The sequence below is a fragment of the Barbus barbus genome (genome assembly GCF_936440315.1).
Source record: "Barbus barbus genome assembly, chromosome: 42".
Lineage (NCBI taxonomy): Eukaryota > Metazoa > Chordata > Actinopteri > Cypriniformes > Cyprinidae > Barbus > Barbus barbus.
Window position 1 is genome coordinate 13450774 of NC_136720.1, and position 14555 is coordinate 13465328.

General features: G+C 37.5%; 1 protein-coding gene across 1 annotated transcript in view; it reads left to right on the forward strand.

The window, feature by feature from the left end:
- The window catches only part of LOC306861428 (staphylococcal nuclease domain-containing protein 1-like), a 195763-nt gene extending 183218 nt beyond the window's left edge, over positions 1–12545 (forward strand). The window contains exons 23-24 of the mRNA XM_079403676.1: positions 6150–6194; positions 11672–12545. Coding sequence (XP_079259802.1) covers positions 6150–6194; positions 11672–11737 — 111 coding nt within the window. The 3' untranslated portion in view covers positions 11738–12545. The remainder of the gene's footprint in view (positions 1–6149; positions 6195–11671) is intronic.
- Positions 12546–14555: the final 2010 nt, after the last annotated feature.

The window sequence follows — 14555 nt, forward strand, 5'->3', positions numbered from 1 at the left end:
ACATTGTGTCAAGCGCATACATACACACTGCCCTCACACATGACCTTAGAAGACTTAATTCAATAGTTTGAGCATTTAGATCTCTTTATTTAAAAACTGTTTTTACTGCCAGAGATTAGTTTATTCTAGGGCTGCACGACTTGGGGGAAAAAAAATAATAATTTTCTGATCAAAATTGATGATTTAAAGTGCTTTTTTATTTGTTGTTTTTAAAAGCTCCATATTTGCTATGCTTGTCTCTATGGATGCACAATGTGCCCCAAAATTTTGATTGTATTATTATTCATTATTGTTAAAATATTAAAATAAAAAATACTATTGTAATATTTCACTGTAAAATAAATAATTGTATTCATTCAGTGCTATTGTAAAATTACAACACTAATACTATAATTATAACTTAATCACACAGTGGTGTTAATTTCATTAATGAAAACTGTGATCTCGACCTTTTTTTTTTTTTTTTACAGAGAGTGCATGTCTATGGTATTAATTTATATATTAAATAGCCTATAATAAATCAGTACACTAGATGAGGTAAAATAAAACGTTTGAGTTCATATTCAGATGGTTTGTGCTTATTGGTGAAAGTGCAATACCGGAAATGTCAAAATAAATTTTTCAAATGACAACAATCACTGCGATTTATAATTTTGATCTGTAGAGAGAGAGAGAGAGAGAGAGAAACACATTGTCGACTAAAACTTGACTAAACAAAAACAGGACAAGGTGGACTATAACTAAAAAGTACATTTGACACAGGACTAAGACTAATTTAAAAGACTAAATCACTAAATCACAGAGCCCTAGTTTACACATTTAAACAAGCTGAAACTCTGGAAACTTTCATTTAATAGTTGTTTATTTGATAGCTTAAAAGCTCTTCATCTTCAGTTTGATTTGAGACATTTGAACCCATTCTTTGATCAGATATTTATCCTATGACCCTGCCACCCTGGCGTAATTTGTTTCTACTCCTGAATCAAACCACACAGATTTGTTCTTGGCATTCTGCTTGTGATGCACTTGAAGCGGTTTGTAGACTCGGAGCATATGGAGGGTGTTTGTGACAGCCACGTCAGGTCCACCTTTTCCTGTTCCCATAGGAACACTGCCGTTCTGGTTCACTCGTCCCCGCCTCTCACTCCCTCATGCTTGCTTTCTTCATTTTCTATTGTGCTAACAGGTTGTTTGAGGTGCATGTATAGAACTGAGCTGACTGACTTCAGTGACACTCACTTCTGCTCTTGTTTCACACTCACATAGATATGAAACACTTGTGCTCAGGCATACTGTACACATGCTTTAGTTCAGCATGGTAGCTCAATGTACAGCCAAAGACCTGTAAACATAGCTGTAAATGAGACAATTCTAGGTTGATTGTCAACAAAGTGTTTGAGCATCCTAATCAGCCTAACACCACAACATTAGCTCAACCAATGGCATGAGTTTATGGGCGGGACTATCTGTTTGACCGACCAATGGCAGATAGTATTCAGGAAACTATATTTTCCAAAAACATAGTCTGCGCCACTTTTCCTGCCATTAATGCAGACTTGTATGTTTATGACTGTTATAACATTTCATCATCCTGTATGCCAGATCGAGTCCACAGTCTGTCTAGCATTGGCACTTTAGTATAGTATGGTGGCACCATGCCACTTGTATTCTGCTTTCACCCTTGGCTTTTTCATAAAGATTCTCTCATCTCACTCTCTCCTTCATTCATTATCTCTCCCACTCACGCTCTTTCTCTGTCCTCTCTCTCTCCTTCCCCATCTTTTCTTGCTGCTGGTTTTGCCTCCAGTGCAGTACACCGTGTGCAGGAGGATGTAGTTTGGAAATTTGCATGTATTTGCATGTCGGTGAAAGTGGTGTGATAACTCATAATCTGCAGAATTAAAGACAAAGCAGAGGCTGAAAATTCCTTAGTAAATTAGCTGTTATTTAAAACACTGTTAATACACAGTGATTATTTACTCTGCCTTCATAATACACACTGCTATCCCACCTGTGACCCCCCACCCCTTTGTCTGTCTTGTGATATTTTATTCCAAACACTGTGCTCTGTGATCTTTTTTCCCAACGTCCTCTCTGCTGCTGAAGGGTATCTGCCATGCTTGACACCTGACTTCCTGCTATCAGCAAATCTTTACTCTGCTGAAGTCTCCAGACCAGAGTCCATGCGTCAGTCCGTCACATTCACTGTGGTCTAGTGAGAAATGAGTCCTTGAATATCCGTATAAGGAGAACGAAAAAGGGAAAGGAAATCTTTAGAGTGAAAGTAGGAGTCAGATATGGGAACGTCTGTCTGACAGGGAGAGAGTGACAGATAAAGCCCACCGTTCTCTTTCTCTCCACCTGCGCGCGGATAATGCAGGCCTTCCGATAAGTGTGCATGAGCTTCATCAGTTCTCGGGATCGATAGTTGAAATCGGTGTGTCATTTCCCTCCCCGTGTTTGTCAAACACTGCTCTCTTATTTCTGTGTCAGTCTGTCTCTCTTTCTCTGATTTTCTTCCTCATCCTGTCTGTCACATGTCTGTGTGATATTAGACGGGATCCGATTGAAAGGGGCGAATTCACGTTAAGTCAAGCTGCTCTGAGGTCAGTTTAGCAGTGCTGCTTCTGCATGTAAAGCTTGGTGGGCTTTTAGTGGGCTTCTCATGCAAAGGCTGTTCCATCAAGGTCTGCAACAATGCACTACAACAAGATCAGTAAAATCAACCTAATCCAAGATGACAGAGGAGTCAAGAGAAGTAATTATACATGATTTTAATTTAATGCAAAAAAGGGTATCTACTGTAGGTAGCTGTCTATTTAGGCAGTAGACAACAACACAGCTCGCAGTGTTTGGAACAGAGGTTCCTTGTATTTATGCTACATCAGCGCTAAGCTTATGCTTTACTGTAGTGTACCATCAGTGACACTGGTGCCTTTTCACGTTCATTAGTTTTACAAGCTAATTATAAGCTCACATACCAATTAGCGTTACAGTCATAGAATGCAGTCAGTCTTATTGGAGATTTGTTCTGGGAGATTCTCCTTAAGCATTCAGTATTGACTTAGATTGTTTATTTAAAAGGGCTAAAATCTGGATTTATCATTTCAGAAAGAGTTTGTAGGTCTTGTTGCTGTATAATGACCTTCCCTTGGAGACATTAAGGCGTGAAAGGTGGTCTGATCTCAGCCAGAGATGTTCTACAAACCTGTGGTGCTTTTAATGGCTTTATGAAACCATAGCACTGTTAATATGTCTCTTTCTCACTCTTAATATTCTGGTGATATTGAGTTGTACAATCCAGATGATAAAGCCCGAGGGAGGTGTAGTATTTTTTATTTACGGTTGTTATGTGATGAAATTGTCCTTTTGAGAATTGTAGCTTTTAAGCATTTTATGGAAAGTCGTCTGGGGTTTAAAATAGAGGTTTATATTTCTCTTACTGTCCTGTTTCATTCCTTAAACATGTCTTTAGTTTGCTAAATTAATTGGTACTAAAGGGATAGTTCACCCAAAAATTCTGTCATCATTTACTCACCCTCAAGTAGTTCCAAATCTGTATGAATTTCTTTGTTCTGCCAAAACCCAAAAGGAAGATATTTTGAAGAAAGTTTGTAACCAGGCTGTTTTGGGGCACTATTGACTTCCATAGTAGGAAAAAAATACTATGGAAGTCAGTGGTGCCCCAGAACTGCTCTGTTTCCCACGTTCTTCAGAATATCTTCCTTTGTGTTAAGCAGAACAAAGACATACATACAGGTTTGGAACTACTTGAGGGTGAGTAAATGATGCCACAATTTTCATTTTTACATTTTTGGGTGAACTATTCCTTTTAAGGAACCCATGTATAGTTTGCCAGTTGAGTCCAGTTGGACATATTGCTTAGGGGGCTTTTAATAAGATGATGGCTGAAAAAATTATTCGTTATTTTTAACTTGACACTCCATAAACATTTTTTTTTATTATTACAAAATTAAACAGCCAAAATCTCAGATTGTTGTTTCATCTCCGCTAAAGTGCAATCAGGTGTTAACAGGGCACCCCATGTCCAGTCATATACCATCATGCCTCGCTCCTGACAGCTCCTTTACACATTAATCAGTAGAAGTTATCTAAGCTTAGAATTGAGAATTTTCTGCTCCTCTAGTATCAAACACACATTCATCCACACAAACGGGCCGGGACACATGCCGAATGACACGCATCGCTGCCTAAAACCCCCATTTCATTCATGTGCCCTGTGGATTGAACACAGGCTTGATCTGGGACAGAGAAGCCATTTCAGCTCCAGCGTCTTTATGTTGTTTAATCTCTGTACTGAGATGATCAAAGTCCAAACTGTTCTTTTCGAATGCTGTGCGGCTCGGTCTATGATCGCTTTGATTTTCAGGCTGCCTGCATTACTGGGTATTATAGAGTGTTTCTAAGAACACCACAAATCTGATCATTGTCCCATCATTTCATGCCGAGAGACAGTAAAAGACTCAGTCTGCAGATTGTTAAAACACAACCACCTGAACCCACAAGAGTGAGGGCTGTGAATAGAGGACACAGAAATGGCACTTGGAAAGGAGAAGTATGTGTTTTCAGACGCTGTTATGATGGTGATACTATATTTATAAGTTAACAACACATTACAGTGATAAAGAAACATTCATGAATGAGAAAATAAAGCACAGATGTGCTTAATGTTAAAGTTAATTTAATGTGGTACTTGCAAACATGTCATGATAATCAAGCAAAAAAAAAAGAGGTACTTTTATAGCTTTAATAAGAACAAGTGTTTAAAAAAAAATAAATTATACTAAATAAAATTACTAAAATTTTGAAAACATTTTGTGCATATCGTACACCTATTACAACAAGATACAATACACCTGGTGATGCATGTTTGACAATGTGTCAAGATAATACTATTGATTGGGAATTAATAATAGGATGATATCTTTATTAAGGATGCACAATAACTTATTGGACTTTCTATAATTTATTACTATTGGTCAATATCATAATATCCATTGTTTATACTGTACATTATAATGTTGTGATATCTAAATTCATGGCATTTACAATGATTTTCTTTTTAAATGATTTCAGCAAAATATTATATTTTTTAGCAGATGCTTTTATCCAAAGTAACTTACTTTGCATCGCCTGGTCTAATGGAAACTGTAAATTAAAATTTTTCATATCAGCCATTTATCAGTAATAATCATAAGCCTAACAGTAGTATACTATCTGTGCATCCCTAATCTTGAAATGTTGATGAACTGTCATACACGATGCTATCAGCAGAGTTTGTGAAACTACAGATCATGGTGGGGGTGTGTGTGTAAATGTGGTGCGCGAGGTGCTGTGTTGCATGTTGTGGTGCATCAGATGCTTGATGGATGGAGACTGCGTTAGCTGCACTTTTCTCTGCTGTCTGCAGCTGCAGAGTCCAGATGTACCTCGGCAAGTGTCCTAAAGCACTGAAGAATCACCTGATCTTCAGCCAGCCAATTAACCCCCTCTAAATAACAGCCCCTACATGCAAACACACCGCTAAAAGAGCACACCCTACACTTTTTAACATCTGCCATCTTTCTGCATGAAATCCTTGGCTGTGATCTCACCCTTACCTGGTACTTCAGAAAACACAGACCTTTTCAGCTTTCTAACGATATTGCCGATACTGCTCTGAACCGGAAACGAAGACAATCTCGCTCTCTAACTCATCTATGCCTCAGTCAGTGACTCTCAATGCTTGCTGTGGCAGAAGCGGTCAATATGTTTAGTGTTATTCAGGCCTGTGTCTGTGGTGCAGGAAAAGAAAAGAGAGCAAGAGAGACACAGGCCGTCTAGTGGCTGTAACCACCCACACTTTCACTTATTATTGAATACATACTCTGCAGTGACACAACAAGATGAAGGTCTGTGAAAACATCCTCTAAACAAGGTGCACTTACTGTGATTGACTTGTGGATTCTGCACCGCATCAATCTGGGAAAATGCTGTCATTTTTAAAGCAATCTGTGTCCTTCATAATGTCTTGTGTGTGTCATTTATTTTGTTGAAGATGCTGAAGGATGTTGTTTGGCTATGTTAAAGAAGTTAAACACAACACTAGGCCTTTCTCTGTCTAAATGCACTTTTTTTTCTTATCATAGGTGACTGAATATCTGAATGGCCAGGAATCTGCCAAGGGTGCCAGGGTAAGAGCTGTAAATCTTTCTGCTTTATCACACAGCTCTAAATTCTAATTGGTCAACCACAGTATTTTACAGCAACTAATTTATTTAGGTAACACTGTAAAATAAGGTCCCATTAGGTAACAAACAAGCGGACGCTGCTGCTAAAGAAGCACTATTCACAGATATTGAAAGGTGTTCCATGCCACCCTCAGATTTTTTTAACTCACCACAGTATCTTGCGTCGTCAACAAATGGCAAAATGAATGGGATCAGTGTATGAAGTTAACACTAATGTGGGTAAAAGTTGAATTGCATCTTTATTTTCAGTAATCACTAGGATCAGATTGTATATACATGATGCTAAATAGGACATTAAAAGACAAAAGTTCTTAATATTAAATGAAGTTTAGCCGATATGCTCTTCATGCCAATGAGTTCATTTAATTAAATTGTGCTGGTTTAAAGTCTTTTAGGAAATAATACTATGCCGCAAGCACTTTAAGAAATGTTTAACAGATTCAAACCTGAATCCATTGTAGTATTATCTAAAGTGAACTTGATACAGGTTTTAAATTGCTCTTTTATACTATTTCAAATTGTAAATGAAAATAGAAAACTGGCATGGCATTAAAACATCAACCAACCAACCCATTAGTTAACATTAGTAAATGCAATAACATGAACTAACAATGGGGGAATACATTTCTTACTGTATTTTTATTAATGTTCATTAAATACAAATGTATACACTAATGTAGTTAACTACTGTTAACAAATGAAACCTCATGTAACTGAGGCCCCATTTACACTAGTGCGTTTTCGTTTTAAAACGCATACATCGTTTACACTACTGCGGCGTTTGAGGTCGAAAACTGAGACTTTTGAAAATGCTGCAGACCCGATTTTAGTTTTAAAACTATGGGGTTGCGTTTCAATGTAGACAGACTAAAACGGAGACTTTCGAAAACGATTGCCCATATTCGCTCTGTGTATCCTTGACGACCGTGTAAACAATAACATCATGCTTATTGTTGTACCCATAGATGTGTAGGTAGATTAGATTCCCCATTCACCCGCTCCAAGCACGTAGACGCGTCCACCATCTGAAAAATAGGGAATCTACCTATACATATCTATTATTGTACCTGCATGAATTGTCACGTGACATGCGTTTTAGGTAGTGTAGACAGAGATCGTTTCTCAAACACAGCGGAAACACCAGTGTAGACGAGGACGTTAAAAAAAAAAAAAACGCACTAGTGTAAACAGGGCCTAATATATACAATATGATTTATATAATTCTAGCACTATATTGTATATTTGAGGCATCCTCAGTTCATGTTAGAATCTTTTATTATTTACTTGCATTTCTCCTTCCCTGCTGCTTGTCTATATTGCTTAACTGTTCGGTTTTCTGTGCCAACAAGAGCATTTTGTTTTCAGAACTGGTTTTGACTGTTACCTGTAACATTGACTTTTACGCAGCACGTTGCATGTTGAACAGTCTTTTGGCTAAAACATTGCTCCCTATGACAAGCCCATGGCTGTTTAACAATAGGGCTATTTATTGACAAGAATCTGGCGATACGATACAGGGGTTGCGATACGATATATTGCGATACTGTAAGCAAGGCGATATATTGGGATATTTCTTATTTTAGGAATAGCAGGGCTCCAAACTGCGACTAAAATGGTCGCATTTGCGACCAAAAATATTAATTTGCGAGTGAAGTTTTTGCTGAGGTCGCCACTGGCGACTATATATAATTTGCATGAAAGGACTTTTTTCCTGATTGTTTTGCGCTCACATCTTTTGTTATGTTCACGTATTAAACATAAGACGATGCGCATCAAAGTTTTACTGAAAAGAGTTTCAAACAGTCCTCGTCTCTGCCGCACACAGTCTGCTGAACGCAGTGAGAGAGACCTGAAAGGGCCTGTTTACTCCTGGTCACTTCATGCATTTTCTCTGATCGGATATCTATATGATTTGTTAAAACGTTTCCCCATTTACACTTGGCCACAAATGTGTCTTCGCAAAACGGATATAAATCCGTTCTTCAATTCCCGCTTCATATGCAAATATAACGGAGTTCACGTCAATGAAAGCAATGGATAATTTTATTAATTATCAGCTAATTTCAATATCACAGACCGCAAGAGAGCGCGCGGCATCAGCACTGGAAAGATAGGCTAGTCTCGCTACTTTTAATGAAGAAGATTGTGTGTTGAGCGTCTGCGGCTTACTTTCAGGTTCATTCAGTTTGCGCGTCGCTTGCTGAAGAAATACTCCGCAACTCATCCGCGGTGATGCTTGTTGCATTGCGCTGTCATATCTGACTATAACATGCCATATAGGCTATAAAACGCTCTCACACGTCTATTATTTTAATATTATGGGAGGAGTAAAATTACCATATGTGGTTTCAACAACCAGATGCATTTACACTTGTCCGGTCGATCTTCTTATCGAGATCTTAGTCTATATGCTGTGTTCTGTTAATGCATGGACTTCCTGTTATTTGAAGCGCACTTGCCATCCAGTAATCGCAAAAAGCTTTGTGCTGTCTTACTTTTTAATAAACAAAGTATCAGCTTTAAAATGCTAGGAAATTCAAATGATGCGGTTTGGGTGCTCTTTAATGCGGAGCACAAGCGCACACTTTCGGTAATATAAACACCAGTACCCCGCGTCCACACGGTCCGTGTATGCGTCCGGATCGCGCGAGCGGAGAGTATCGCACTTAATGCTCAGGCGCGATCTCTTTAGCACCTCAGTTAAAGCAGCAAGTGAACCCATTATATATTTCGATTTACTACTATAGTATGAAATGAACATGATCAAAAGGTAGGCAATAAGAAAGCCTATAGTACAACTTACTGAAATGTTTTATGTAAAAGCTCATTCAGTGTTTCAAACCGAGGAAATGTATAAAGCTTGTAAACATTGCATTGTAATACATTTACCTCAGAATAACCACTCAGTGTCCATAAACTCATCAGTCAGCTAGAAAAATAACTATAAAGAGGAGCGTTTTGCTATATTCATGCGCTGTTGCATATTAATATTTTTACTTATTCTGTTGTACATGATTCAACTCCTCCTATAAAATTGCATTTTACTAATGAAGAAAAACAGACTGAATGTGTGAAAGACGTGACAACATTTATAGGATGCACTGCACTCAGTTGCCAAGTGATGCTTATGGTTCATGATATTGGTACAGATTCTGTGTAACGAACAATTCTTTGTGACTGTATAGCCTATTTCAAGTTGTAAAAGACATTTAATTCACACTTTAAGTGAACCTTAGTCCCCCGGTCGACCTGATCATCTACAAGATGGATTAAAATCCTGATAAAGCCTAGAAAAGATAAGACATAAACGCATGACAAAATGATTGAAATGTTAAAATAGGGGGGAAAAATAAAATGATAATAATAAAATAAACCACTTTTATTCTGTGGCACCTAAAAAAATAATTTGGCGCCTAAGTTTTTCTTTTATAGGAGCCAATGGCTCCTTACTCGATTTTTTTGTCTGGAGCCCTGAATAGGATATATATTTTTTAGGAAAGCTGTCATTAAGAACACACCACCATATGCAAACCTTAGCAAAAAATAAATAAAAATAGTTTAACCAGAACACACTGCAGAATACACTGGGATCTGCATTTGCAATAATCAGTCCCTGTAACATTCAACATTACTGAACCACTTTTTGTGCAGTACGAGTAAAGGGGGAAATAGTCAAGTGCTTGCATGATTCTTTAGTTAAATGTATGTATAAAATGTATTTGATAAAATATATATTTATAGACTCTACTTTAAAGGTTCACAGCTTAAGTTTACAATTGTGACATGCAATGTCGTAACATTTGATCTGAACAAAAAATTACATCTGCTTAATATCAATGAAAAATAAAGTGCTTGCAGGATTCCTAAAGAAAACAAAATTGTAAAACAATCAAATAAATACAGAAGTTAAACATTCTCAGAACTTTTCAACTTGGATTTCACAGGTTTTTCAGTTTGTATTTGTGTTCCGTGTGGAATCGCCGAGACCGCCCCAACTGCACAAAACGCCCCCGAATTACGAGAGAATGCTGCAGCTGCACAGCGACTCTACCATACAATACGGGAAGCGGCAGAACCGAGCTTGCGCTCGCGCCACGGTCCCGGGGCAGACATTACCACAAAAGACCAAATGGCGCAACACTTCAAGCTTTGTACATCGAAACGAGAACTGGAACAATTCTTTCATCCTCCATTACTGGCAGCGAACTATATTAACGCTAACATTAGTGGAGTGCCCCGATGCTAGTATTTCCTGTCACTGTTTAAGTTCAGAGATGAAGACTAGCAGTCGGGATATGAACTCAAAACGAAACAACTGCCATGAATCTTGTATGATTTTATTTTTTTAAATATCAATATTCCGTTTTGGAGAATCGATACAGTATCGCCAAACAAAATATCGCGATGCTCACGTGTATCAATATTTTCTTACACCCCTATTTAACAAGACTCAAGCAGAAGAGAGAACCATGCCATCCCAAAAGCTTGATGATGATGTCCCTTCTAACGACGGCGCTAATTATCATAGACATTAATTAGCTCTGATTCTCTCCGAGTTAACAGCCATATGCACACCGACGACAGAAATGGAGAGAACACATAAAAGCCTCTGTATGACAAACAATATTATTTCCCATCTTCCCTAAGAATCTCTGAAGCCGAAACGATTCACTTTCGCACAAATGAAATGTTTTGCTGCTTTATGTGGTAAAACCGATATAAAATAGAAGGGCTGCGATGGAATTTGTTGGAGGTAAAGCTTCACGCGTGACTGGATGTGAAAGGTCTAGAGTTACAGCACGGTAAACGACCCTTCACCTCGTTATTACTGAGGTGATGATGTTACAGACCAGCACGTATTTTAATGATCCTGTCTACACGCTGGCCATCTGCGCCTCAGTCTCACAGATACATGGGCAAAAACGCTTAGCAGAATTTAATGATGGTGAATCAGTGCTGTCAAATGACTTAAAGCCTCATTTTGCTGCTTATTAATGTTTTATTGAAGTTATTTCAAATTTGGGGGGGGGGGGGGTTGAATGTTTTTCTCTTTCAAAAGATTTTTCAATGCAGTTCTTTTACCCTATGTGTCCATTGAAGATGAAGCTCATTTAAAAATCAAAGGTCTGCTGCTTTGAGGATTCGTCTTCATAATCTGATGCTTTCAATGCAGGGTCAATAAAAGCCTCATATGCATGGTTACAGTGCTTAAAATATTTATAAAGTGTTAACCTAATACTATATTGGCAGCTTAGCTTCAGCAAAGCCACAATGAAAGTGTCCAAACTGCATTTGAATACATTTTAGTAATACAGAATTTTTTTGGACATTCTCACCAGTTGCATGACTGTCAATCCCACAATGTACAGTTAGAGCTATATTTTAACACTGTTTTTAATTATTTTCCTTTTCATTTGCAGCTTAACATTTGGCGTTATGGAGATTTCCGTGGTGATGACGCAGATGAGTTTGGGTATCGCCGCTAAGTCATTGTTTCAAAGACCTTGAGGAAGACGAGATGCATTCGAGAAAAAATTAAAATCATGACACAAAAAAAACAAAACATCAGTATGCTCTTATTTTTTTCTAATGTTGGAACATTTGCCTCTGTTTTTTTTTTTTTTTTAATACTCTGTGCATATCCTCTCTTCTGCCCAAGGACTTTTTCTTGTCATTTTCTATTTTTTTAAAGCAAGTGTAGGCTACAGATAACTGCTTCAAATAGGACCAACGTACTTACCTTAATCTCAAATTTTGACACGTTAGCCAATCATCTTTTTCATGTAACTTTTTAGCCAATCACCAGCTGTCAAACCCCATCCTAGCAAACCTGATCTGCCCAATCAGATTTCTATATTTTGGGGCAAGACTTTTAAAGAAATGAGGGAGATGCACAGAGCAACCGTGAACTCAACAGCTTGCTGAGAAAACGCCTACTTAATCATGAGATTCTATATTTCAGTATATATATGGATATTTTGAAGTTAGATCAGAACTAACCAAGTGAACTTACTGTGTATTTTTTTTGTCTCTCTGATGTGATCCGAGTGTTCAGTGACATTTCTGGGCATTTGTGTAGGATGTGTGTTTTCTCTTTTTCTGTGGCAAAAGAACCGCTGCCAGCACCTTTACAAGCGCGTCTCTGCCTCCTCTGTGAGGTTTACTCAACGGTCATCGTTTCTTCTTTTCCCGCTCTTGCCCGCCCTACAGAAACAGTGTTTGAATTTCTTTCCTTCTGAGGTAGACCCTGTCATTGTATTTAAATCTGAGAAATAAAAATGAGCAAAGTGTCAAGTTGTCTGACTGGTCTTGAGGGTTGGGGTGGTATGGAGTTTTTTTTTACATTTACAACACAGTTTGTGTCACATGAAGAACAATATATAAAACACTATAGTTACTACTAAACAGTAACTACACCAATGCTGAAATGGAGATTTCATTGATTTGGTATTAACTGTCATGGTTAATACTGACAAAATACAATAAGTTAAAGGGAGAGTTCATTCAAAAATGAAAATTGTCGATGTACTCACCCTCAAATTGTTCCAAACTTGTATAAATTTATGGGTACACTTTAAGATGTCCTTGTTACAGTGAGTCTACATTTAAGTACCGAGAAATATTAATCAACTACATGTACTTACTATATGGTTTGGCTTAAGGTTCATTTATTGTTATTGTAATTAGGGATGCACGATATTGGATTTTTGCCAGTATCCGATATTTTTCAAATCATTTTGCTCGATACCGATATATTTCCTTTTTTTATAAGTACAATTTTTAATTTTGGTTAGTTTTTAACAAGAACTAATTTGTTCGAATTAAATCATAATGCAGGTTTTTTGACAGCACATTTAAGCTTTGAAAATAACTATAAATAAACTATATCAATCGGTGCGTTTTTTTCTCCCAGAAAGATGCAGTGTTAACCCTAACATTTTATTTTATTTATAAGATTTAACATTTGTAGATGATCTAAAGCAAAAGAGTTGTAAAAATTCTGAAAATCTTTTTATATTACTTATTACACACATCAAATTATTTATTTTACAAGTGTCATGGTTGACTTTTTTTCTTTTATGTAAGCTATAGCTTCTGACCTTTAAATCAACTTGTTTTGTGTAGGCTATTTTACTTTTAATTTAATTAGACGTAGGCCAACAGCGCCCCCTACAGATTAAAACTCCTTCCCGAACAGGCATTAGGACCCGGGGGGAGGCTGCCGCTGCACGTGCTATTACTATTTACTCTATCACACACCTAACGTGTCATTCTGTACGTGCTTTCACAGACTAAATGCAGCGATCCAAAAGAGTGAATCTAGTCATCATTCAGACAAAACTTTGCTTCAAGAATGAGCCACACTGCTGACGTGATCTAATCACTAGCACACCCTGAGCAGATGTGAGATAATGTATTCGTTTTATCGGCAAGACATATAGGCTAATTTTTCATATCGGACCGATGCCGATATTTACATTTAAAGCCATTATCGGCCAATTCCGATATCAGTCCGATAATATCGTGCATCCCTAATTGTAATAGTAAGTACAAATTTGTGTTCAACAGAAGAAAAACTCATACAGGTTTGGAATAAGTAAATGACAGACATTTCATTTTTAGGTGAACTATCCCTTTGTTACAGTCAATGTAGTACACTACCATTCAAAGGTTTGGGCTTGGTAAGATGTTTGCTAAAAAGTCTTTTAGGCTGCACCAAGGCTGCATTTATTTGATCAAAAATACAATAATAACAGTAATTCTGAAATTATATTGGAATTTTAAAATTATTTTCTACATTTTTTTAATTAATTTCTGAGATGACTAAACTGAGTTTTCAGTGTCACATTCAGTGAAATGCAGCAACCACACGATTCAAATTAAATTTGAGCATTTACAAAATACGAAGTGTATGAAGGCTAAGAAGATCCATGAATGTATTTTTAATGATTCCCGAGCATGTTTCTCCCTCAATGGTTTTTTAAAGACAAAATGATACTCTAAATGCAGTCTGGTGTTTTAACCACATTTGGTTTCAGAATAGTGAAAGATCCACCCAGCGTGAAGGAGGTGAGCACTGGGTCTCTTGCTAAAACTGCACTTGAGGAATTGCCTGCGATTGGGGCTTTAGCTGAATGGCTGTCATCTCTACTAAAAACATCATCACGTCTGTTCTCCGCTGCCCTAATGAACCATAAATCCCCCGGTTTTGCCCAGTGCAACTCAGGGTATTTATTAGCTCTGTGAGAAAGGGCTTTTTGATGAGATTATGGTATAATGTAGTTCTCTACATGTTAGTTTGAC